This window comes from Rhinoderma darwinii, chromosome 5, assembly GCF_050947455.1.
Source record: "Rhinoderma darwinii isolate aRhiDar2 chromosome 5, aRhiDar2.hap1, whole genome shotgun sequence".
Classification (NCBI taxonomy): domain Eukaryota; kingdom Metazoa; phylum Chordata; class Amphibia; order Anura; family Rhinodermatidae; genus Rhinoderma; species Rhinoderma darwinii.
The window spans coordinates 73937910-73965634 of record NC_134691.1 but is presented as its reverse complement, the minus strand read 5'-3'; the positions used below and the strand labels follow the sequence as shown (position 1 = coordinate 73965634).

At 39.5% G+C, this 27725-nt stretch overlaps 1 protein-coding gene across 4 annotated transcripts in view; it reads right to left on the bottom strand.

Annotated features, from left to right (window-relative positions):
* SULF1 (sulfatase 1) overlaps nucleotides 1-27725 on the bottom strand; it is a 115138-nt gene that overhangs the window by 73913 nt on the left and 13500 nt on the right. For 2 of the 4 annotated variants that reach the window (XM_075826129.1, XM_075826132.1), the window contains exons 2-3: nucleotides 27170-27274; nucleotides 230-460 (exon numbers count right to left, since the gene is read on the bottom strand). In XM_075826129.1, the coding sequence (XP_075682244.1) occupies nucleotides 230-389 (160 nt within the window). In that variant the 5' untranslated portion in view covers nucleotides 390-460; nucleotides 27170-27274. Of the gene's footprint in view, nucleotides 1-229; nucleotides 461-6693; nucleotides 6766-27169; nucleotides 27275-27725 lie in introns of those variants that run through there. The other 2 variants (XM_075826131.1, XM_075826130.1) reach the window with 2 other exon arrangements.

Here is a 27725-nt window from a genome sequence, read left to right as displayed (position 1 = left end):
AAAAAACCAGCACGCCTTAAAAACCTTGCACGGGTGTGAATAGAAAACATGCAATAAAAATTTAACCTGCCTGCGATATGTGACTGAGGTCGGACAATTCAGATCACACAAACCAAAAAAGAAATGAACTATATCTTAGCGTAGCGTTCCTTCTCCTAAATTTTACAGACTAGCCCAGTAGGTCACTATATACTGCACAGATATAAAGGTATATATGAAGATTTCTCACCTAATTCCACATCCTGGTCATCTGTAAGGACAAGAATAATATTTGGTCTAATATTTTTCCTATCCGGTGCAATCCGTCCCCTAAACCTGGGCGCTTTCACCGATGTACAATAGCTTGCTGGCAGTAGCGTGATCAGGAGTGCAATCCAGTAATACTTCATGGTAGACCTGCAGGCTGATTCGATGTGAACAGATGATGTTGTCGCTTCTGCTATTTGTAGGAAATCTGCAGCTGAAAAATAATTATTAAAAGGTCATTTTTACGCTATTTAAACCAGCATAAATTTCCATGCATTAGGATGAGACACAAATGATCTCCACCAGGTCAGGCTGATAAATAATTATCTCCAGTGATTAGCTAGGGGAATAGGATCAACCATGGGAGGCAAAACATGAGCATGTATAAGCAGGGGAAGTATTGTCTATTAGTATTGGTATATAGAATAGTAGAGATTTATGCAATTAAAAGGAGACATGCACATGTTTTGCTGCTGTAGGACGAAACCTCAGAATAATGACTTCTAGTCGGACAAGGTAATACAACGCAATATAAACGTGGGCACAACAAAGAAAGGTGCTGTAACAGACAGATAAAGGGATTAGGTTTTCCAGAGGTACAGTATAGGGATCATATATCTATTACGGCTCCTTACAAAACGGAGTTATTATACGGCTGTGTGCGCGAGTCCAAAAGTAAAGTCAGTGTGTCGGATTTGATTGGTCGCGTCAGTATGATAGATTTGATGGGTGTCCGGAACAACCAATCAGATCGGACTGAATGCTTTGGAAAACCGAGCCTTTTTACTCTGTACAAGTTTTCAAACATAAGGCTCTGGGCCTATTGGGTAAAACTAGTGCAGTCAAAATATGAAGCCGTTGACCACAGCGATCAATAAGACTCCAGCGGTCCATAAAAGACGGTCTGCACTAGTTTTAATAGCCCCTTTAAATGGTCTATGGTAGTGGTACAGATCAGAATCGCATGAGAACTACAAACATCAGTGTACTTCAGCTGGGTATGAATAAGGCTCTGTTCACATCTGCATTTGGTATTTCCATTGCTCTTCTCCATCATGGGAGCAGAGCAACGAAAATACTGGACACATCAATTCCATTGCACCATGGACACAATCAGCGGCCGACGGAACCCATTAACTTTAATAGGTTCGGTCGGGGTGCCTGTGGTTTTACTGGAAACAATTCATAGCCCAAAACACCCCTATCACTAGAGTACCCTAATAAAACTGTAAGGAAAGTATATCAAAACTGGTGAAAAGGAACAGTTAAGTAGCTGCCCATAGAGCGGCACACAGAGTCTCTGCGGCCCCGTACTTTGGCGCTCTGCATAGTGCCGTATTACACAAGCAATGCATCTAGAGCACACAGAGTACTTACGGCAATGTAAGTCCTTATTAACACAGTGCAGATTTACTGCAGATTTTGCCTGCATTTTTTAAGCCAAAATCAGAATTGGATCCAGGAGAGGAGATACATTAAGGCCTTGATTTATATATTTCTTCTCTTAAGGCTCCATTCCTGATTTTGGCTTAGAAAATACATGTAAAATCTGCCGCAAATCTGCACTGTATGAACAAGGCCTAAGGTTGGATTTAAATGTGCCAGTTTTTGTTGCAGAAATTTCTGCACCTGAAAATCAGTTCTATTCATCTGTTGCAGAAACAACCACATTCCGATGAATGGAACGGATTTTCAGTTTCAGAAATTTCTGCAACAAAATCTTCCGTGTGTGAGTATAAATACATGGCGTCAATTTCTTTAGTGAAATTTTGCGCAATGTTAAATTACGCCACTTATGACTGCACCCTAAAATCTTGTTCACACAGCGCAGCTTTTGTGCATATTTTGCATGAATTTTTAAAGCAAAAACATGAATTGGATCCAGGAGGAGATGCTTTAAGGCCTTCTTTTACATATTTCTTCTGTTTAGGGTCCGTTTCTGGCTTAAAAAAATAAATGCAAAATCTCCGCTGTGTGAACAAGGGCTTAGGGTGCGGTCATAAGTGACGTAATTTAACATAGCGGGAAAATCACACTACAGAAATTGACACCATGTATTTTTATGGCAGAAAACAAAATCTGCAACACATATTTGGTTTCAATTTTCATGCCAAATTTTGCAGCTGTAGAAATATGCAGCCTTTTCTGTATGTGTTGTGGATTTTGAATGCAGAATTTCATTTAATGCTATGTAAAATTTTTAACTGAAATCCGCAGCACAAATATGCAGAAAATTTGCCACAAAATCCGCAAAAGGAATTCTGCTGTGGAAGTCTCTGTGCCTATATACGGTTGCATATTTTGTGGTTAATTTTTACATCACGTGTGACTGCACCCTAAGGCATTATTCACATGAACGTTGAATAAGTCCTTTAAAACAACAGCCGTCACACGGACGCATGTTTTTCAATGGGGCCGTTCACACGCCCGTTGTTTCAATGGACCGTGTAAAGGGTCCGCTGAAAATTAGAACCTGTCCTATTTTGTTCCGTTTTCACGGATCCCTCTATAGGCTCAAGTCTATGGGGATCTGTGAAAACGGGACCAAGACAGGGCTACATTGGACATGAAAACGTCACGTTTTTCACGTCCGAGTGTCCACACTATCAGGCCTAATACAGACCCACAGTGACTTTGTAATATGGACCTACGGCTTTGCAGTGTCCATGAGGCCCTAAAGGTGAGTAAATTGGAAAAACACTGTGACCAAACACGCATCTTCAGCACTATTTTCTGCCTGTCTTAAAAAGCAGGTGAGCTGCCAATGAGTGACAGTATTGATGATCAGGTTTAGCGCTGTAGGAAGAGCAAAGCTCCAGAGCTGCATCTCATCAATCAATATTGGCAGAAACTGCTCTATTCATAATCCACTGAGCCTTGAATGATCCTTGGTTTCTCCCCGCTGTCTATACAGACCCATTATTTTCTCAGCAAACTTCTTTGGTGCTTGTCATTCAAGATGATACATAATCGGTTGTGACAGCAAATTCCTAGTACTAGGGGCCAACTAAATCTAATGGTTACAGTTGTTCCTACAGAGACAGGCTTCCACTTGGCAAACATTAAAAACAATAATAATAGTCACAATCAAATGTTAAATATATCTAATAGAATAGTTCCTGACATAGTTACAATGATTTCATCGGTTGAATAAAGAAGGTGAACACTCGACCTTAAGAAAGAAACTGGCCCGAATATATTGCCCGATCAGCAGTTTGGCACCTGAGACATTGTGCAAAGCCGTGTTTAGACATGCAACATTAACCGGAATCAGACAAGCAAGCAGAACTAATTAAGTGAGAAATATCCATGGTTCGGGAGCGGAGGGGGCGAAGGAGGCAGCGTGGGGGGATTTCTGTCCGTCAGCTGAAAAAAGAAAATCGTGTCTTGCTTACAACTCCAAACCAAAATGCAGTTTTAATGAAGAACCATTTGTCTGCTTAAATCAGTCGCTGCAAATGATCTAAAATCCAGGAAGGGCATGTGAGGTAGATCATAAATACCCAAATGGAGTGGACTACTTATTTCTATGGATTTTCATCACAAAATGTAACTACCTAGCAAATGTCAACCGAAACACACTAAGGCCGGATTCACACGTGGCATGATTCTATGCCACGAATTTAATGCGGACTGACAGGTGAAATCCACAGCAATTCTATGCGTAAAACATGCAGATTTTGCGGCAAATTCGCTGCGGTCAAATCCATGTCACAAAAATACGCCACATGTGCATCCATCCGTACAGAAAATTTTTGGCAGAAATAAATTTTTTCAAAAATACACACCATTGGGTCAATAAACATACATTGGTCCTTCTTTATAATGTCCCCCAAATGCTTGTTTTCTAGAGTAACATCCTGTGCACTATTTGGGATCCGTGGCACAATATGGATCCGTGATATGGACACGTAGTGTAGCAAATGCACTGCTGTAGGGATCCATGCACATGGAATAGCCATGTGAATGAGGCCTAAGGTCCATAACACTCCATGGCTGCCTAGGAAAACCAACCATTGTTACACTTGTCAGAGGTGCGGACAGCGCTTGCCAAAACTACACCGTAGCTAAAGAACACGGATGTCATTGATGGACTCCTTCTCCTACAATCCATGTTGCAGTGATTACCGTTTGCAAGGTCACCAAACTTTTTTTCTTAGAGAGAAACACTAAAGTCGCAGTGCGAGTCATGAAAATGCCTCTATATTACTGCAACGCTGTGCCGCCTGATGATCAGTTATTGACAGGGGAAGCCACATTTAGCCATTTAATTTAAATGTAGCATTACATACTGGCCAATCAAGTTAATGGTGGATCATGTAATTCATGAACAGTCCGGCTCTGCCGGTGGGTTCCCGATTAGGGCCCCCCATTAATGATCTCCATATTCCCTAATAGGGCATGTGTCTTCTTCCCTGGGTAAGTGTTGGTCTTTGACTATAAACCTTTGTTGAACTTGCTATGATGCATGATTAAAACTCAGGACTTCAATAGGTTAAAGAAACAGGTCTGTGAAATATTCCAAGAACTATTTCTGCTTAAACCACATATGAAGTACTGAATGTAAAATCAGCACAAGCAGATTTCACATGTGGTTTTCAATATTGCAGTTTTCACCGCTGATGTCAATGGGGGAAAAAAAGCCACAACAAACTATACCTAGAGCATTCTATGACTTCAAAAACTTCAGGATGCTCTAAAACCAATGCAAAACCACAAAAAGAAAAATGCAAACTGTGAATAGGAGCTCATAAATCCCCATTCAATAATATTGTACATCTGGCTGCAGTGGCACAATACAGCAAGTGTCAAGCCACTAAAGCGCCTGGTGTGGATCCAGCCTACAGTTAAGAGTTCTCACTTTTTTTCTGGATATGTACAATGCCAACCTAGAATTAAAGGGGTAGGTCAGGACTAAAACCTTGCCTGTAGCCATTTCATGTTTTCATGTACATATGACTGTCATATGATTTTCATAAGAAAGTCCTATAAAATATTAGGAAGATGTACATAAGCTAGAAAAAGTTCCACGTAATATACTGTCAGAGACTATTTGACTTGGACAGGTGACTAACCGCTGAAAATTCAATATACCCTATAACAGTGGTCTTAGCCTGTATCTCTTCAGGTGTTAGGAAACTACAACTCCCAGCATGCCCTGACAGCACGATGGAGGCACCTGTCAAAACCAGTATTAAGTTCCAGTTGATCCCAACAAGTAGATGTGCAGGCATGCTGGGCTGGAAAATGCACATTTCTGCCACTGGTTATGACCTCATTGGTTGTCATTTTGAATTTTCCAGAGAGGGAGCTGGATGGAGAGTAAAGGTCCAGTCACACATACCTCCCAACCGTCCCGGATCCGGCGGGACAGGTTTTCCACCGCTGTCACGCCGTCCCGGCGGTCTGAGCAATGTCCTGCCCTGCCCTGGCCCAGACCCTCCCTGTTGCCAGCCAAGCCCCTCTGCAACGACGCTGCCTGTGCAGCAGTCTGCCTGGAGCAGGGAGCAGAGTGCAGAAGACACACCGAAGCGGAACACTGGAGAGGGGAAGAACGAAGCCACAGGACAGTGGTGACTGTTGAGTATGCAGTTTAAACAATTTAGTGCCTGGGAACACTAGCATTTCTAAAATCATAAAATAAATTACATTATTTTATGGTTTTAGAAAAAAAAACACATTTCTCCATTAAACATCTAGATCTATCTATCTATCTATCTAATCACATATCATACTCAATAGATGCAAACAAAGCAAAAACAAATGTTATACCCAAGTTACGAAAACTAAAACAAAGAAGATGTAACCGGATCCATAATATTTATAATATCCATATAGTTTTTTTTGTAAGTCTAGAGATCCGCAGTGAGAATATGCTCTTGTTATTTGAAGGAGGAGCTGGGCGCGATTTGATGTGCTTATGTGATATATCGGGCGTGGTTAGGGGCGTGGCTTAAAATGTCCCTCCTTTCAAGATTAAAAATTTGGAAGGTATGCAGTCACATGTTGTGGTACAGTTAGAACCGTGTTAAAAAGCTGCATCCGAAAACCGAATTTGAAACAGCACGTGCTTTAATTGCACTTTGGTGTGTTTTTTTTGTTGCGGTAATAAATGCAACTGCATTGAATAGCGCACCAAAACGCAGTAAAAACCGTGCGGTTTTCAGCAGCAATTTTTTTTTTACTTAATTGCACCGCAAGGTGTGAATAGTTAAACTTCGGGTTAAATCTGACCACTCTGACAGCTACACGCAGCAGTTTTCTCCTATTGCAGTAGTGTGGCGATATTGAAAGACAGATCAGCTTTAGGAAGCGCTGTATACCTAATGCTGGGAATAAATGTTTTACAGTTTTATTATTTCTTAGACAACCAAATGCTTATCTGTGCATTTTTGTGACCGTTTACTTAGATTATATATGACGCTTGAAATCAAGTAACAGACATACCAAAGCAGTCTTTGCAAAACGTAATGTAGTAGAATTATCCACTGGAAGTACAATGAGGACCAATGTTTATACTGTCAAACTCTGTAGAAATAAAAATAAAAAAAACTGAATTAACGGAGAAAACCAGGAGGAGATAGACAAGATACCAGAAGGTTTCACTCACACAAAAAGCCAGGTTTCACTCATTGAAAAGAAGATAATCCTTTCAAACTGCTTGGCCACACAATCCAGATATGAATACACCTCCCACTGCTTCATGTAATCCCGGAGGGGGCTGCTGTATGAAGCCACTGTACAGGCTGTATACATAGGAGTGCTGCTCATTTACATTCCTATTCTATGTAGAATAAGGTGAACAGGCTACGGTGGCCTGTGAGAAGTCAATGCTACCGTCAAATATAGTACAGCATCAAGCTTAGCCCTAAATAGCTATGACAACCCTACTGTCTTAACAGAAAGAACCCCATAATGTTCTCTCAACAATAATATGAACATAATCTTGGGTGTTAAGTATAACTGAAAAGAACGTGAAGAGGATCTGCAATCCCCCGATACACTATGTTGACTGCAGTGGATATCAGAATTACACTAAGATTTGTGGTTTATTCAATACGTTTGCCACTAGTTCTGAGTTTTTGACCCTCACATCTGTAAATTGGTCAACATGTCATGTAACATAGTGCATTGACTTCCCTTGTACGGCTAGACCTCTGGCTCTTATAACAGTGGACGTCTTTGATTCTGGAAGGACTGTCAAAATAGAATAGACCTCTTAGGTTTCTGGTCCCTAGATAAGTGACAACAGTAATTTGGTCTTGAGTAAAATACAAAAAATATAATATTTGACTCCTCTAAACATCCACTAGTTTTAGCAGGAAGGTTTATGATGCCTGACTTTTCAACACGACAAAGCAAAATCTTTCAGTGGTCAAAGTTGTGTGACAGTCTTAATGTCTATAGTGGCAATCAGTTGTTTTAGTGCTATGGATTTCTTTTCTTTGTCAAACAGTTAAATTTATTGATCGCTAGTCTTAATATCAAGAATTAACCAAAAATATCCCTTTTCTGTTAAAGAAGAGGTGCAATTGTTTTTGCTGTGATAGTAAAATATTGTAGGATGTACTAGGAGATGTTATCAGACTCATATTGAGTAAATTGAGACATTTTTACATTTTAAGGGGTTGTCCACTACTGAAAAACTGATGGCCTATCCACCGGATAGGTCATCATTATATCATCGGTGCGGGTCCGACACCCGATCCCTGCACCGCTATGCCGCCCTGGCTGCCTCCAGGCACCGGATGTTATGGCCCATTATGCGATGTACGGAGCCTGAAGGAGTTGGCTCCATACATAGCATAGTGGCCGTGCTGCCGAACTGCAGCTCTGCATCTATTCAATTGAATAGGAGCACAGCTGCAGTATGGCAGCTCGGCCGCTGTTCAGTGGCCGAAACCAATTGCTTCCGCTATGTACGTCCAATGCTCGGAGGCAGCCAGAGCGGCTTAACGGTGCAGGGTTTGGGTGCCGGACTCCCACAGATTATGTTCTGATGGATAGGTGGATAGGTCATCAGTTATCCAGTAGTGGACAGCCCCTTTAAGCAGAGGATTAGCCATAGGGGGTTCAGAGGTACAAGTTGCACCTGGGCCCTGATTCTTGTGGAGCCCAAAGCCCCCTCTGCAACATATAAAGACACCAGTAGTTTAAATGGCACATAGTAGGTGGGGGGCCTGTTGCAAACGTCAAGCCATGCAACAATGTGTGCTATTTTTCATGCTACTATCTTTTTTTTGTTACTTTTTTGTATTGCTTGTGTTTCTTGATAATATATCTATTGACACGTCATCACATTCAACAGAAAGTTTACAGAATAATAGGTCACAATGAAACTAAATTTCAAAAATCTATTGCTTATGAATCATTCTTACAAATATGCCAGAAAACCATATATTGCTGATGAACCGTCCGCTCTGTTCTGGGCCTCCCCTTATATTAACCAAAACAAATCGAGCTCCCGGCTCCTCTCCCTGTGAACGGCATACAGGGACCTGTCAGTCACATTACATGCGAAGCAAAGTTACTAAGATGCCCTATAAAGAATTAGAAACCAGCTGAAACTAAAGACGTTAACAAAGGAGCCATTAAGTCATGCACACATATCTCCCCCAACACTGCGGACATTTATAAAGTAAACACAGTGTATATTATTCCCACAGGAAAAGTTAAGAGTTTAACTTACCTCAGTAAAACCTCATGTGAAATGTCCCACACCATTTTTTGTTACACAGTTCAGAAAACTTTTCAGACATTGTTGACCCAGAAAGTGCAGTCATCCTGACTGCACTGAGCAAACATTAGCAGGGAAGTGTTTAAATAACCCCCTATGGTATGAAAGAACTGACAACTATATCCCAATGGTAATAAAATTCACACCCTTGCACTATATCTTTTTAATCGTATCAATGCACACAGAACTAAACTCCTGTTATATCTTTATGTTTCCTTCATATGTAAGTTTTTAAGCATTTAATACAATTTGAAAGCTCATAATATATAGGGATCACTATGGTTTTACTTATTACATTAACTTTATTAATAATAGATGATTGCTACTAGATAAGCTAATGACTATACATTTAGACTAGGATTTTGTGGGTTAACAAGAATGTTGGTATTTCCTTAGGAGGGAAAAAGTCGCGGGTGACTGGTGGCGATTGCAGGTATTCGGACCATGTCAGAATTCTCACAATTGTTGGACGAGTCGCGTTCATGCAGAGTGGTTACCTCCATCTTACATATAGAAACTGCATTGTGCAAGCTTTCAGAATGTTTTGCAAACCAAATACATAACTTTAATTCTTGATATTAGCTTTTATGAAGCCGCAGCCCTCCTTTATATAGAAAGATGATGCAATATATCCTATCAGAGAAAAATGTCTTTCTTCACTTATCAGGCTCTTTCCGCCCCCTCCTAACTGTTAACTCACTCTGTATTTACTGCTAAATCCATCTCTGCATAGAAGTCTATGGATAGGGGAGGGGGAAGGAGGGAGCAGGTTGAGACTGAGGCAGAGAGACAAAGACGCTACTGCATCTTCTAGTAAGTGATATATCTCACCCCAGTGCTGGATTCACAGTTACACTGCTCATTACTACAGTGTAATGTCCTCCATACTGTTGCTGTTTCTGAGGGTGTGCTACAAAGAGATAGGAGAGCAGGATGTTGTCTTCTCTATATGTGCTGTGTGTGGCAGACATGATCGCAGTTAGGCTCCACCCACTAGCTGAGGGAAAACTGAGAATTAGAGAGCCTGCAGAGGGTAAAACTACTAAAAAAGGCAGCATAAAAGTCATATCACGGCTAGAAATAGTGTTATTTCTTATGTACACACATTTGACAGATTATTCAACTGAAAGGTTAGTTACGCTTTAAGCAAAGTCACTTAAAGAGGCTCTGTCACCAGATTTTGCAACCCCTATCTCCTATTGCAGCAGATCGGCGCTGCAATGTAGATAAGAGTAACGTTTTTTTGTTTTTTAAAACGAGCATATTTGGCCAAGTTATGACCATTTTTATATTGATGCAAATGAGGCTTTAAGTACAACTGGGCGTGTTTAAAGTTATGTCCAAGTGGGCGTGTATGGTGTGTAACATCTGGGCGTTTTTACTTGTTTTACAAGCTGGGCGAATCAGCATCATCCACTTCTCTTCGTTAACACCCAGCTTCTGGCAGTGCACAGACACACAGCGTGTTCTCGAGAGATCACGCTGTGACGTCACTTCCTGCCCCAGGTCCTGCATCGTGTCGGACGAGCGAGGACACATCGGCACCAGGCGACAGAGGCTACAGTTGATTCTGCAGCAGCATCGGCGTTTGCAGGTAAGTCGATGCAGCCTCTGTCGCCTGGTGCCGATGAGTCCTTGCTCGTCCGACACGATGCAGGACCTGGGGCAGGAAGTGACGTCACAGCGTGATCTCTCGAGAACACGCTGTGTGTCTGTGCACTGCCAGAAGCTGGGTGTTAACGAAGAGAAGTGGATGATGCTGATTCGTCAGCATCATACACTTCTATTCACAACGCCCAGCTAGTAAAACAAGTAAAAACGCCAGATGTTACACACACAATACACGCCCACTTGTACATAACTTTAAACACGCCCAGTTGTACTTAAGAAAGCCTCATTTGCATAAATATAAAAATGGTCATAACTTGGCCAAAAATGCTCGTTTTTAAAAAAAACAAAAAAACGTTACTCTTATCTACATTGCAGCGCCTATCTGCTGCAATAGGAGATAGGGGTTGCAAAATCTGGTGACAGAGCCTCTTTAAAGGAACACTCAAGGAAAAACGTATAAACACCAGATTGAGCATGGTACATTGATGGGTAGTAATATCATTGTTGGTATAGGTAGACTCCAGGCAAAGCTCACACTCTGTTTTTCAAAGGGCAGGACTTGAATGACACTGGGATTCTCTCTAATGTATAATTTAAATCTTTGTGTCATGCACCGCTCAGGTTGTATACTAGACATAACACAGTATATAAGTTTTGCCCTTTATATTTCCCTTTGATTTGAGTATGTAGCAAAGATTTTATTGTTGCCATCACACTGACCATGCTTAAAGAGGCTCTGTCACCACATTATAAGTGCCGTATCTCCTACATAAGGAGATCGGCGCTATAATGTAAATTGCTTTTCAATTAATAAATGAATCTATTTTCACCCCTTTATTAGCGATTTTAGATTTATGCTAATGAGTTGCTTAATGCCAAAGTGGGTGTATTTTTACTTTAGACCAAGTGGACTTTGTACAGAGGAGTGTATGACGCTGACCAATCAGCGTCATGCACACCTCTCCATTCATTTAGGTAGCTCATAGGGATCCTTTTAGATTGCTATGTGCTGTCTTATACTAACACATTAACAATATTAACAGAGGCAGAGAGACACAGACGCTGCTGCATCTTCTAGTAAGTGATATATCTCACCCCAGTGCTGGATTCACAGTTACACTGCTCATTACTACAGTGTAATGTCCTCCATACTGTTGCTGTTTCTGAGGGTGTGCTACAAAGAGATAGGAGAGCAGGATGTTGTCTTTTCTATATGTGCTGTGTGTGGCAGACATGATCGCAGTTAGGCGCCACCCACTAGCTGAGGGAAAACTGAGAATTAGAGAGCCTGCAGAGGGTAAAAGCGTAATCCCGCGAGATGATGCTGTAAATGACAGGTTACAGCGGGATTACGCTTTGCTCTGCTGTAACAACCACAAAAACAGTAACGAAGGGCACATATTGTGAATAGACATCCCGTGGAATGTCTATTCACTCTCTAAACACTTCAGTATTGTTAATGTGTTAGTATAAGACAGCACATAGCGATCTAAAAGGATCCCTATGCGCTGCCTAAATGAATGGAGAGGAGTGCATGACGCTAATTGGTCAGTGTCATACTCTCCTCTGTACAACGCCCACTTGGTCTAAAGTAAAATTACGCCCACTTGGGCATTAAGCAACTCATTAGCATAAATCTAAAATCGCTAATAAAATGGTAAAAATAGATCGTTTTTTTTTAAATAAAAAGCACTGCTGTCACCTACATTATAGCACCGATCTCCTTATGTAGGAGATGGGACACTTATAATTTGGTGACAGAGCCTCTTTAAACTGGCGCAACCAGTTACAGTTCAGAACCTCCTTTTAAACTGCTCATTTTAAAGAAATGCTATCTTGGAATGAATGTGCTCTAAATTCCCATTTTAATTTTATGTGGGATTATATTGGTGATAGCTTTGTATTCTACTGGATATATTTGAACAGTGTGCACAGTACTTCATACTAAAATAAACTAGTAAAAATAAAGTCCGAGACAAGGACAACCATTTGCATGTTCATATTTGAAACTACGTGACCTCCCATAGGTGATAAATCAGTGGGCTCACTGATGCTCATCACAATTCCAAACAAACCCCATTTAGACCCCGCAACCCACTCCCAGCAACCCACACTTGCAGCTCGATTTTCCAATATTCAACTTTAGCATTTTGTTTTATCAAGGCATACAATTCTAACAATAGTTGCTCTGCTACATCAGGAACCCGAGGGTGAGCATGTGGGAGGCTTTAATACTCACTTTAATGGGCGTCAAAGCAAAGATTAAGGATGTAAAACATTTTTCCATATGGAGGTTGACTTAAGCACATTTTCAATATATCAACAACAAATTCACAGTACATATAAGCTATGAAAAATGTTTAGTATGAAGCCAAGCTTTTCCTACATGACTCAATAGTCTATAAAAGTGACTCATGCCCAAATATGGAAAAAATATACAGTGTAATGTACTTGTATCTAAAGTACGGAAATTATGTCTATACATCTCTTTAATAGCCTTTAACTTTAAGACAACACTCTAGTCAATAGGACATGGCTGGCAGTAGAGGTAGTTGCCTTAGATATAATATGCAAAGTTGGACTTTCCTGCATCAATGTTTGTCTAAAGCATGTATTACATTTTCAAGTATGATCATTTGTACTTAATTAATTTAAGGGGCCGTCAACCTACATTTTTTTTTTTACAAAAAGTATAGTATATACAGTAAGAGCAAGAGCCTAATTCAGGGCCGGCATCAGCACCCGGCGATCCCGGGAAAGGGCTGGGGCCCACTACACTTGGGGGGCCCACTCGGCTGTCGGGTGCGGTCACTGCCGTCGTCACGGCATCATTGTCCATATATGGACAGTGATGTCAGAGGGAGAGAAGGAGTCTCAGGCAGAGCACTAGCGGCTCTGCTCCAGGACTCAGTCTCTGGGGAAGCCCCTGACAGCATTGTCCAAATATGGACAGTGATGTTTCCAGGGCTAGAAGGAGTCCCAGGCAGAGCGCTAGAAGCGGCTCTGCACTGGGATTCTGTCTCTGGGGAAGCCACTGACATCACTGTCTATATATGGACAGTGATGTCAGGAGGAGAGAAGCAGTTCCAGGCAGATCACTAGAAGCGCTCTGCCTGGGTCTTTGACTCTGGGGTTGCCCCTTACATCACTAGCCGTATATGGACAGTGATGTCAGGGGCTTCCCCAGAGCTGGAGTACCGAAGCGGAGCCTTTACTAGCACTCTGCCTGGGACATCAGCTTTGCTCCAGTCATCACTATCCATACATGGACAGTGATGTCAGGAGCAGAGCAGGAGTCCCAGGCAGAGTGCTAGTAGTACTCTGCCCGGGACTATGGCTCTGGGGTTGCCCCTGACAACACTGTCCAAATATGGCCAGTGACATCAGGGGTTGCTCCTGAAGCGGAATCCCCAGCCAGAGCATCGGAAATGCTCTAACTGGGGATTCCACTCCTAGAGGGAATCCCAAAGGCACTACCTACAGGGGACTGAGGCTTTGTGGCACTACTAGGGAGGGGGCTGGGTAGCACCACCAGGGAGGGGGCTGTGTGGCATTACCTAGGAGGGTGGCTGTGCCACGCTACCTTGGGGGTGGGGGGCTGTGTGGCACTATTTATAGAGGGCACTAAATTTATGGGATTACAAACTCGGGGCCTAACGTCTATATAGGCAGAAAAAAAATGGGACATAGATAACTTCAAAACCACAAAAAAGTCCATACTTACTAAGTGGGTGGGTGTGGCCTTACGACCACCACATTATCCCTCCACGTATCACACATAGTACTGACACCCTATGTACTATTCACAGCACTGATCCCTATTCATCACACTCATTTATTTTTTTGTTACATTATCATACAGTTCTGACACTTCTATACATACATATTTCTTTTTTACCATACATTAACACCCTAGCACTACACTAACACTGACACTCATTTATCGCACACTTGTGAGCACTTAGTTCGCCCCTCCCCTCAACACTAGTGGGAGTGGCTATCACTATTTAATGCACCCTCCTTCTGCAGCATTTTTTGACCTGTCTGCGTCCTGCTGGGAACGGGTTTTCACCCAACCACTTAGTTAGTATGGCCTTTTTTGTGGTTTTAACGTCTATATAAGGGCACAAAGTGAAGTTTTCTGCCATTTTACTGCCGCCGTGAGTTCCCACGCAAAGGGGACTACTAAGTCTGTGTCGCCCAAGGGCCCTGCCCTGATTATACATGCCCTGCCATCAGTTAAGTGGTAATTCTGCGTTGTACTTAAGACCTGGTTATGACATTGGTTGCTAGGAATGCGCTGCACGACAATATATTGACAAGACTGTTGAAGTTTTCCTATAAATCCCTAGCAATCAGTCTGTCAGACACAACCTAGCTGTTTAGTTAAAAACTGGATTGGCACTGTGCTGACAACAGAGAAGTGGAAAAGCTACTTAGTAGCAGTCAAACCATATGATGCCATTGTACCACTGTGGTATTAATCAGATCTTTGACAGGGCCAGTTTTTCTCTCTGAGACCTCTCACCTATTTAGCAGAACCTAGAAAGTGACACAACACACTTTCCTGCACCCCTAAATACAGGCAGGGCAGTGTTTCTAAGTAAAGTGGCTTACATGGTTCCCCAATAGACACATTGCAGGCTATTTGGATGCAATTGTGTCCCCTAATTCACCATGTCTAGGTACAAGTTTCCCTTTAATTTTAATGCATTATATCTAATGGTTCTCTCTGTGAGGATACCTATTCTAGGCACTCTAGAAGTTTCATATATCTCAGAAAAAAAGGTGAACAAAGTTTGAAAGCATTACATTTCTTCTTCGAGAATTCAGTGACACTTTTACAACTTGGGTATTCTACAGTTCCAAGAACTGTATCCATTTCGCACAGTTAATGGTTTATTTCTCGAGGACCTTTTTACTCACATGCACCCTGACTTTCGGATCTGACTTTCAAGAACAGGAAAGAAAGCATAATGTGCTTCTTGATGAGTAAGACAATAATGTAATGCTTGCTTTGGAATATTGGCAGATTATACCATGCTCTCAGATGTTACATTGGATTTACATTATGTATTGCAGAAATGAGAAGTCTGAAGTTGGAAACATACATTACAGATAAAAATATATATTGTAGATGAAAAAGGAAATAAAATGACCAAAGGTTGAACATGAGGTAACAGCAGAGACATGTAATGAATTCCATCTGGACCATTTTATATAAATATTATCCACGAATTTGTAAAAGTTGTGTAAACTTTGTCAATGTATTCTTTCCGAGATGTAGCTGTTATCTTTTCCCGTTTAGATCTGTTTTTGTTGAGTAAGAGAAGTTTTTATATAAATAGTAATGTTCCGTTTCCTAGTATAAAACTTTAATATAATTGGTAGTTATAAATACTGTAATATTTAAGTTGTCAGAACATTTTATTATGGTACTTTACTTCAAATAGTTTTTTCCTTTAATCGTGGGAACTTCTGCAATTGTCTTCTACAAACTTGAAGTAAAATAATAGAACCATACATTGTTTTCATTTGTTATAATAAAAAAAGATGAAAATTACTCCCACTTATGTATCCATGACTTCTCCCATGCTGCACCAGTACTCTGGAATAGTCTTCCTTAATAAAATAGATTAACATTCATCAAGTGCCCATTCGTAAACACTACATGTTGGAAGTAGAATTCTAGGCTTTCATATTGTTTCTCTTACATATTAACAAATACTCCTCTACCGTTATCTTCTACCCTTTCCAATACTATACCGCTCTATTTTTAACCTCCTTGCTACACTGCCCAAATAAACTCTTCTGCCTACTGGAACGTGACCTCCTAGATTCGCGCCTCTAATAAGCAAGGCCCTCTTTCTTGGGGGAAGATTTACAAATACTGTTGCACCTCTTGGCGGTTCACCAGTATTCATTTTTTATGTAGTGTGAACTATTTTTAGCTGCGACGGGTTTCCTTTAAGAGAATTTCCAACAAGAGTCTAGCCTCACTGTGACTTTTCCACGAATACTATGCAACTATAAAGCCTCAAAATATATATTTTTTTCACCTTGCAAGTATCGGATAGAAGTGTTTTAGACTTATATTAAATATGGCGTTCTGACTGGACACCATTCTATTGAATACAATTGCTGAAAAAGTCTTGCAGATGAATATGCCCCATTATCTTTGAAAATATAGCCCAATAATTATTGACAATACTTGTCAGTTGATAAGCTCTTAGTATTCTTCTATTGTAAAGCACGGCAGCATATTTTGACACTATGTGCATATAAAATAACAACTTAGAATTTCATTTAATATAATCATATCCGGACCACTTGAAAGTGTCTCCACCAGATACGGTATTACCCCCTGATCAGTGTTTAAGCTCTGCTGTGCGATGTTTTAAGTGGTTCTCCAACAATAAAAGTAAGTCTGGAAATGTATAAATGATAAAAAAGTAATAATCTACAAAACCGCTGTAGAAATCCTGCAATCCTTTGCATAGATTTTCACTTTGGCATCCCACTTTCCAAATGCTTTGTGGTTCAGAATAGTGAGAATACTCAGTTGGAGATTAATGCAGCTGAATAAGCTCTGCTTTGTGGTTATTATGATGCAAGACTGTAGTTCCATGGGCATACTTTAATCCTTCACAGAACTAGACGTAAAGGGGCTCTCCAGGAGTGAATAATAACATAGCACATTTCCTAATTTTCCCTAGTACACTCAATACTAAACTTCAGTCCCAATGGGATTGGTCAACAGTTTGCCATTAGGAGAGTGATCAGGCATTTTGGATTTCAACATTCCCATTCCTTTGTCTCTATGAAAAATAAGCCACTGCTATACACAGCTTATTCCCCTCCCGTGAAATCGAAACGGATCCAGTAGTGATAAGCGATAGCCGACTCTTGTGTCAATATGACCTTTTTAAGGTACAATCTTCAGAGAGCGCCCTCTGTCTCTTATAAGCTTTTACTGGGTACAATTAATAGGTTACCTGTTCAGGTGCTCTGAAGTTTTTCATAAATAAAGCAGTGCTGGGACAGGCTGGAGCAGGGGTGTAATTATATATATATATATATATATATATATATATATATATATATATATCTCTCTCTGAGACAGATTTTCTTTATTTAGTAAGTTCTGCCTGAAGTAAAGATATACTGGAACTGGAGGTACATGATAATGTTAACCTGACTCTTCTAGAGCTTTGACTAAAAGTCCAATTTTAAAAATGCAATTAGAAGAATACCAGATGCAAGGATTTTATGTCCAATTGAACATTGCTGACACTGGGTTATTATCTGTGGACTAGACCACAGGAGATTAAGGATGGCCTTGAGAACAACCAAAATAATGGAAACAAATCCCAGTTCAATTTCCGGCAGGATTTCCAGTCTACGGGCAGAAGGCTAGAGTAACTGTATACTAAACCCTGAACCTTTGGTTTAATTTACAGTTCTAAAATTCCTGCACATTATTTGTAAAGTACACATAAAATAAAACTTCTCCGTAACAAACAGAAAACCCATGTATAATATGGAGCTAAAAGTTAATGTCTTGTATTACATAAGAAATGTTATATTACAACCCTTAACCTCCTTGCAAGCCATAGGCAAATAAAATAGTTTTTCCCGATCAAAGTATATCATAATACAACTTGTTAGGATGTTACTTAAAGGGGTTTAGTTTAATTGGTGGGGGTCAGACCCCCACCGATGAACAGAATGAATGAGCCGCTTCATTTAAGGAGGCATAGTGGCTCGTCTACACAGTGAAACAGTGCCTGGTTCTGCAATTCTGTCCCATTCGACTATATGCCATACAAAGCATAGCCCATCAATTTGTCCCAGAAAACCCTTTTATTGTGCAGTAAGGAGACTGTATAGACTGACCGTCTTACCCATGGTTGAATAATCTCTTATAGATTGTGATCTAGATATCCTGTAACTGCTTTGCCCCATGTGTGTAAGGGCAATTGTAGGCTTGCTTTCTCCACAGTTTACAGTAATTGACCGCAGGTCCCAGTAGCTGGGCACCCTGTGATAAGCTTATTGTCATGGGTCCTTTCTAACAAACAAGGATTGTCCAAGTTTCTGACTGGCCATACATTTCCCAACTCTAGGGCCTGACCTGGCATCTCGGTAGGCATCAGGTCAAGTATGGTGGAGAAAATGAATGCTTCTTGTAACTTGAGGGCAATATATAGGTCATCTTTTCATGAACAAAAATAGTCTATGGTTACATTGGGTTTACATAGGTTTCATCCATATACAGTAGATGTGATATGTTCAGGATTTTATGTATGTGTGAAGCAAAACATAATTCTCAGTTCCAAGGGTAAAAAGTGTTAAAAGCGGATTATCCTACTACGTTAAAACAAAAAAACAACGTATATTTCCCTTTGAAGCACTGTCCCAGCGTAAATTGCCGAATCAATCATTATTTTGCAGCATTACTAAATTTAATTTACACATATTTATTTTTTTCTGTTCCTGCGGTTTAAAAACCATATCTCATCTTGTGCTAAAAATATACTGGTCACACAAAGTAGGCTGATATAATTAAAACAGATGATTTGTCGCTGCAGTAAAATCAGCCATTCATGAATGTTGGTCACCAGAGGCCATTTCAGACAATGCATATTTCAGAGGAATCTGTAATCCCTTCTCTGCACTGATTCAGTTTCCTGGCTGTCTCAGGCACATGTGGCCAGCAAGCGGAGAATTATTAAACCCTCATGTTATATAGCAGATTAGAAGTAGTCCAGGTTTTACTGTAATTTCATATTTAATATTGTTGGCACACTGCTGAACTTTTAGAGGAAATGATTTGCATAATCGGCTATGTTTTTTTTGTTTTTTTTTTGCATTTGTAATACTTTTGAATATGTTTAACGTAGTTAGCAGTCGCTGTGACAGCTTTATGTCAGAAACCTGTACTGCCCTGGAATGATTAGAACAAAAAAGTAAGAGAAAAAAACATAATGAGGTCATAAATTGTGGAACGAACCATGAAATGTTTAATATAAGTTATTATATGTTTCTTGACACTTGGTTTTTTGCAGACTGTTTCTAATCCTGTTTGCAAGAAAGGAAAAAGTAGAGATGTGAAGGGTGATTACAAATGGCTATTAGTTTTTTTTAATCCACAATTTATTTGTTCTCCATATGAAGAACAATAAAAGAGTTATGGAAAGGGAATTATGGATAGTATACTCTCCTCTCTATCATGGATACGGATTATGGTGGATAGGAAAATGGACTAGAAACGGATAGGTAATAGATAAGTTATGAGTCAAAATATGTAAGCAAAAAGGTAACAAAAATCAACTAGCCAATTTTTGTTTGCGTTTTGTTGTAGGGTCATTTTCCCGCACATGGGTCATGCCTGCACAAAACTTGAGCTCCTCTCATGCAATAAGTGGAGACAATTATTGACAATAAAAACACTACCTGAGTTTGCCTAACAAGAAGGGCTTCGACATGTTTCTTACAGCTGAATGTGCCCACATTTGTTTTGTTTTCCTTCCTTCCATGCGGCTTCGAAGGATCAAAGCCAGGAATCCAGAAGTCAAAGACTGTATATAGCGACATGCAGCATTATATACACCGGTAAGCTACTTGCTAACTGAGCATGTCACCAGTACATTATGTCGTCCTAAGTGGACCCCGCGGTTCTCCAAACACAACTTTTCACTTGGAACGTGTTTACAGTATACACCACAGTGTCAGGAACTGGAAAGTGCACATTAATTAGCGCCCACAGGTTCTGGTATTTAATTTAACAATAACAAAGAATGGAAAAGAATTTGGGTTGACAATTTTGTTTTCAAAGTCTTGCAGAGGGGGCTGAGATTTACAATCACAAAGAAATTCTGTTATTGCAGTTACTAGAAATAAACAGTGAAAAAATTTTCATGGGGGAGTAAAACTCAGTTGGTGGGGAATTCCTGGGCTTGACTAAGGTAATCACAATGTAGAATTAATCAACAATCCTTCCAATGATAGATTATTTTCAGAACACATAAAAAAAATATGGAAAACTAAAGCACTGGGGTTTTAGATTGGGATGAGGACCATTTTAAAAAGGTGTCGGTAGCAGATGGAAATACCAGGGTAATGCCCAACAAAAATCCAATAAACATTAAATTGCATCATTATTAGGTGTGTTTAATGAAAAGTTGTCTACGTAAGATTAAACCTTTAACGTAAAGGCCCAATACTGGCCCCGATTATGTTGTAGAAGAAGATATAACCAACAGACCCTACGGGAAAACATACATTTTCTTTATATAAATATAAATGTTAAAAACAAGAAAAGAAGGCTTTTTGGCTAAGATAACTCAAAAACTAACATAGATATAATTTAATTTCACATTGAATATCTGCATTAACAAATAATGCATTGTTAAGATTATAATGCTTTGGTTAGATATTTTTTGTTATTTAAATAGCTCATGTGTGTTACGGTCCTTTGTTTGGCTCACAAATTTTCCATATATCAGAAAACACTGAGGGGAGTGAACCCCAGAGCAAGAGTAAAATAGGTCCCCTCCTAGTGTTAGGCCATTTCCATGTGAACGGTCGTTCATCTGCTGATCATATAGTTTTAGAAGTGCAAAATATTATCCTTGTCGGCAGCACATCTCCCTGTGTAATCAGGGAGACGTGCTGTTGACATGATACGTATGCATAGGGACAAGCAATCGGAGTAACGAGTGCTCGTCCCTATACTAGCTCCTTGTGAAAGGAGCAAACGAGCCGCTGATCAACCAGCTGTCTCGTTGATCAGCACTCGTTGCACCGGCCAAAATGTGCCGGTGTAAAAGTACCTTTATACTTTGCCCTTTCCTTAGTTCCTAATGTGGTGGTACCTGTGGAAAGGAGCCTTGTGCAGATTCCTACAGCAAAAAAGAATGGGGAAACCTCATCTGGGTCCCCTTTCATCACTGGTCGTATAGCAGCCACCTTGACGGTCTCTAAGGTATGTGTGCCCTTGTCTCAGGTACATATCACACTCCAGGGCCAATTTCAAAGGAGGCCAATTGACCTATCAGTATGTTTTTATTATTAGTATAAACCTAAACTGGCACAGAAAGATTTAAAAACCATGTCACTGGTCGTATCCAAGCCCAGGACCACAGATGCCAACCCTCATTTTTCAGGACAACTTCTCAAAAAACCACAGACAGCCAAAAACTTTTACAGATCAATTGGAAAACCACAATGAGTCATAAAGATTGTAAGTAATAAATATATATAACTTAAAATACTGATACGAACACATTAGCAGCATGCACTGTGACCCTTAAAAATATGATAGTTACAAAATATGTACAAGATACAACAACCTCACAAAAATCGTGGACTAATTTTTATTTTTATTTTTACGGACACTGTAAAAAAGTCCTGCGTTTTTCGGACTGTCCATTAATTTACGGACGGCTGTAAAGCCCTGCCCAGTACCTGTGTCCTGCTAATGGCATCCCTAAAACTAAGATGACGCAATCACTATTTTCCGGTTTCTTCAATTAATGTTACACAAAATCGCAATCTACAAACCATATCTATAAATTTGTATACGGCACTGACTAGACATTATATTAGTTCTGAAGGTGGTAGTCATCGTTATATTCAGCACTGTTCTAACAAGCTTGTGGAAACCATACAATAGCCATGGAATATGTGGTCAGCTAAAGATATTTGTGCTGGTTAGCCAGGGGCAGGCAGCATTCCTCTAGGGTCTGAACTAAATGAAGCTATAGATTTCAGTCTACTGGTTACATAAACTTCTGTGCAGAATACACAGGGGAATACGGCTGCTCTGAGCAGACATCGCAGTTCACCAGCTTTATACAGTAAAATGAATGCAATAAAGTTAACAGTAGAGCAACTTCTCATTGCATGCACTGTCAGGGTCTCCAGCCACGTGAACTTTGCCTCCAGTGAATAGTATGTAAGAAGTCCAAGCTACCCTTAATGTACCCCACACAAAATCTTACAGAAACAATTATCTAGAACGGACACACTTTGTACACCCTTCCAGCTTCTTGTAGACCGAGACTGCTATTTGGTCAAAGGTAACATCAAGACCAATATTAAGAGGTTAATATAGATACACTAGCTTGTATTAATCAAAATGTCTTTGCAAGACATCAGTAATGTACTGTGTTCTAATACTAAGTGGCATTACATTAATCTGAGGAATGATTAAACTGCCCATAGACACCAAATAAAAGCTGGCCAACAGATGCTTGGTCATTGGTCATCTGAGTGTACCTTTGCCCAATACTATTCTGCAAATTACCTCTCCTCCAGAAGGAAGAAAACTGTCTCTAGAGCCACCTATTAGGTAACTATCCTGTAAGTCAATGTCCGACCTATTAAAGAGCCTTGAAACATAGCTACAGTAGACACACTCATCTGTAGACTGTTGTTTCGACGTTTTAGCTCCTCAGAACAGGGTACTGGTTGGCAGGGTGAGATGCCTTTGAGCAGTAACTCGGGGGATACTGGCTCTTCTTACAAAAATCCATCTGGTGTAACATTGGCTGTAAGACACCCTACATCAGACGATCTTTGCAAGGCGAACCAGTACCCCCCTTGAGAACCCAATACTATTACAAATATTATTGAAAAAAAAAAAACACCCCTTTTGTATTTCTAGTTGGCTAGTAATTGGTTCATGATACCATAATCTTCAGGTTAAGACTGACTACAGCGGAAAAAAAAAAAATCCAGTAAGGTTTATCACAATCTGGTCAGATTGTCAATTATTTGTATGGATGAAAGTCAACGCTAATTGACGACAAACGTGACATTTTTTTAGGATGAAGGTGCAACAAGCAACATCCCGTTCGACAGCTCGTCTGCATTGCTTTAAGATGTGCCTTACAGACCACATGACAGCCCAACACTGAGGTCTGACAAGGTGACAGCTATGGCCTAAACTCCACTAATAGTGTACTTACACTTGAAACTAAAGCCGGAACATGTGAGGTTTAGTAATCCATCACAGCTGTTTAACTTTATGTCCATAATTTATTTATATACGGAGCTTCACCCTATGCAAATAAAGTTCAATGCGACTACACTTATGGCCTCACATGGCTTCAGGTTGTTGCACAATCGCTAATTGCTTCCTAATTAGAGGACTGCAGTACGCTATGTAACAAGTCAATGAATGGAGATATTCTAACCAAGAGACTATTCAGCTGAGTCACCAACACAAAACCAACTTGTCATTTTGATGAAAATAAAATGCTTAGATTTAACAACTGCTATCAAAGCCCATGTGCAGATTAACCTAAAACACTAACAAAATCCCAAAACATGTGGAAACAAATAATAACTCCAAACAGTAGTATAGAAATGATAACATTAAAGCCACGATTAAAATACACGTCTACATTGTGTTTTAGGACAAAAAGAAACATGTTTAAACTTTGAATTTCCTTTATAGAAAATCCTTTTGTTCAATAACTATGTTTTAGCTCAATCAGGTTAACCATTTTATTATCATGTATTCCTTATGTATTGCTTAGGATGACATAGGATAAATAGTTCAGTTTATTTAAACCGCTTTTTATGCTTTTTGTTCTCCTGGTAAAAGGAACAATATAATTGTATTTCATAGAATCGGGACAACTCTATTGCATAGAAAAGGTGTGTCAACTATTGAATCATTTTATTCCTAGTTAATATTTTTGTAACTAGTACACATAAGCTATAGAAACCGGCTTCTAATGATCTCATTTTTTCTTACGGTCCATGAAAACAAATTCTTGGTTGACAACGCTGACAGGGCAAGATCAAGCTTGGTGGAGGCCACTAGGCAAAACATTTTGTAGTGACAGACACACATTATATGAAACTAAGATAAGCTTCACATACACATGATATAATTATTGACAGGATCCCCCAACTATCTAATGTGTAGAGAGGTAGAAAAACTTTCCCCAGATATCTGCGGTTGGGGGGGGGGGGGGGGGGGGATTAAGGATCGGCATGTTGTATTTTATACAGGAGGGGACTTGAACCAACTTTTTCCGCAGTCTCCTTTTAGCAATGAATGACCACTGAATTTTTTCTAGTGTAGGTAAAAGGGGCATCAGGGCTTCAGTCATAATATGGATGCCAAAATACTGATATTTTATGGCTTTGTGAAACTGGTCTAAAACATACTCTACAAAATAACATTACAAACTACTAAACTATAAAATATATAACATCTATGACCATTGTGCTTTCTTAGTAAAACATAAAGAAAAATAAATAAGAACATAGAAAGACATTGACAAAAATAACTCTTCTCTCATTAATATCCTCCAATTTAATGGACTAGAACAAGTCACAAAACCAAAACGTATCCAAAAAACACAGTGCCATTAATAAGGGCATCCCAAATCATATTTCCCACAACCAACTTTTCATCCATTTCTTGATCTTGGCAGACCTAGGTGTATTGGGAATATATTGGGTTATGGCCAAGGAGAAAAGTTCCCATGACTCATGTTAACTTAAAAGGACATTTTTGTTTCTTACAGTATATTTTTAAAAAGCCGTCATTTATCCTCATTTAACAGTAGTATTTAGACCCTAACATTCACAAATCTGTTTGAAGAACAACGCAGTCTGACTCCACTAACATACTTGGAAAGACCTAACAAGAAAAGTTATTCATAACATCATAGACATAACACCGTCGATTATGAAAGCCATTTTGTCTTCCAAAAGATCTTTATTGCCTTTTACACTATGCAGAGGGTGTATACACATGATGGATTCTGTCCTACCAGCAAAAACTAGCCACACATAATGCAACATGTGTGGCCCATCAACCAGGCCAATGCCGATGGTAGACAGAAGTCTACTTAAAGCAGGCCATTGACGTAACAAGGTTTCATACCATATGAGTAGTAATGAACTTTGGTATGAAAATAGTTTCGTCTATGGTATTAAAACAAGTGGACGCAATCCACTAAAATCATCTTATTTGGGTCTTTTTTAATTGATAATTGATTTACCAGGAAATGTATTTTGTAATCTGATAAACCCAAAAATATATATATTTTTTGTTTACAGGACACTCCGTTAATTCAAAAAGTATTGTGCTAAAAAAACAGATCAGAATTTATTGGTTTTGAATGGAAAAATAGTTATGGAGGGCTTAAGCTTTATATACATGAGTACGGACAACTGGGCAATATTTTAACACTATGTGATGGTAAATTACTGTATCCAACCTATAAATGGTAGATTGAAATGTTCTATCCGATAGAACAACATGTATAAATCACCTTTTATTTCAACACTGACGACATAAGTTAGCACCACCGATTCCTACGCAGTCATTATTTAAACTCCGACATGGGTCGGTCATAGTGCTTCCCTCTTCTCCCACTTGATAAAACCAAGAGCAGTGTCTCTTATCTTGTTCAGAGCTCATTATCAATACTTCTACTATTTGTCTATTTCCTTCCTTATTTTTTTGTAATTGACCTTTAGTTCTCACTCTAAGCAAAAATGACAAAGAGATACAAGGTATAGGTGTATAGGTTATTTTCTGCAGATCCATCATTGTCCCTTCCTGTTTCTGCCTCTGTGACAATGTATTTCCACTATATAAATCATGTGCGTTTAAAATAAATGATAAGAGGAATTCCTTCTAGACCTATTTTACTCTGCCAGACATACATTCTGAACGGGTGTCTCTCGTTTTTTTTTATCCATGCTAAAGGGGCCATGACTCATATCTGTAAAGCATATTAATGAGTGTTCCCGGCATGTGCTGTTTGACTCCCTCATTTACAAAATGGAAAATAGAAGATGAGATGATCTTTCCAGAAGTCATTGTCAAATTCACTATTGGTTATAACTTCAATAAATCCACTTAAAGGGGTGTTCTGGTTTAGGAAACTAATTTTCAAATACCCTATTGACTAATTCTAATTGAGGGCCTTTGTGAATTTGCTGGAGAAGAGAGCAGATATAAAATGCAGATTTCCCAGCCCAAGAGTTTGAGCAATGCACAGTCCATCGATGTCAATGGGCATCATGTAATACTCCATTTCCCCTGCGGTGTCACTGCAGGTAAATTTAACACTTGATGCCAGATTTTACCACAGAACGCAGGGGTTCCCAGCAGCTGAACAGCCTATTTTTAGAGGACCCATTTAACAAGAAAAGATTATCCAAAGAGGAGAACCCGGTAACCAAATCCAGTACTTAACTGAAACCCTATTTTGCACACAATGTAAGCTGAAAAGGACATTGAAAATGTTAATTGCATAGATACTAGTTTTGTCCAATAATTATATTCAATAGAACCATTTGTGTATTGTTTTTAGCATAATTTTACCTATGTGTTTTTAAAAACTCATGGATTTCTAGAAGAACAGGTATTTTTACAGCCAAACTATCATCTAGAAACACAAAAAAAGTATGAGTGTAGTGTTTTAATAGCAAATTCTGAAATGTGAAGCTAGATCATAAAAATTATTCCTATATAGAAGATCTGTGGCTGAAAAGTGCAGCGATTGACATATTTTGTAAAATGAATAAATCACTTACTTGGTTAAAGATATCTATCAATGGGCAAGGACTTCTTTATGAAGATCATGATTTTGTCATAATATGCAGATTTTCAGCAGAAACAGGTCCAATTTTTTGTTTTTCCTACAGATAAAAAATACATGTGTATGTGTGTTATAAAATATAAGAAGACTTATATTTTCACAGTTAAAGGGGTATTCTGGTTTCAGCAAATATAACTAATTATTTGTGGATTTATTTTCCAATATAATTTCTGTATTAATTCCTCATGGAATCAGCATCTTTCCTTCCTTAATGAGAACATGTATTCATGGTAATAAGTATAGCCGTAGCATCCATAGCTGCTGACATGGGGCCCAGAGGTTAATGAGGGGCCCATTCAGGACCAGGACTACTACTACTACCACTACCACTACTACCACTACCACTACCACTACCACTACTACTACTACTACTACTACTACTACGTGGGTTCTCTGATATATGGCACTATTATCCATACTTTTTATTGCTGCTGCTATTTCGGTTTCCTTTCTAGGTGGTGGAAGTTTATATTATTTTGCAATGGGGCCCT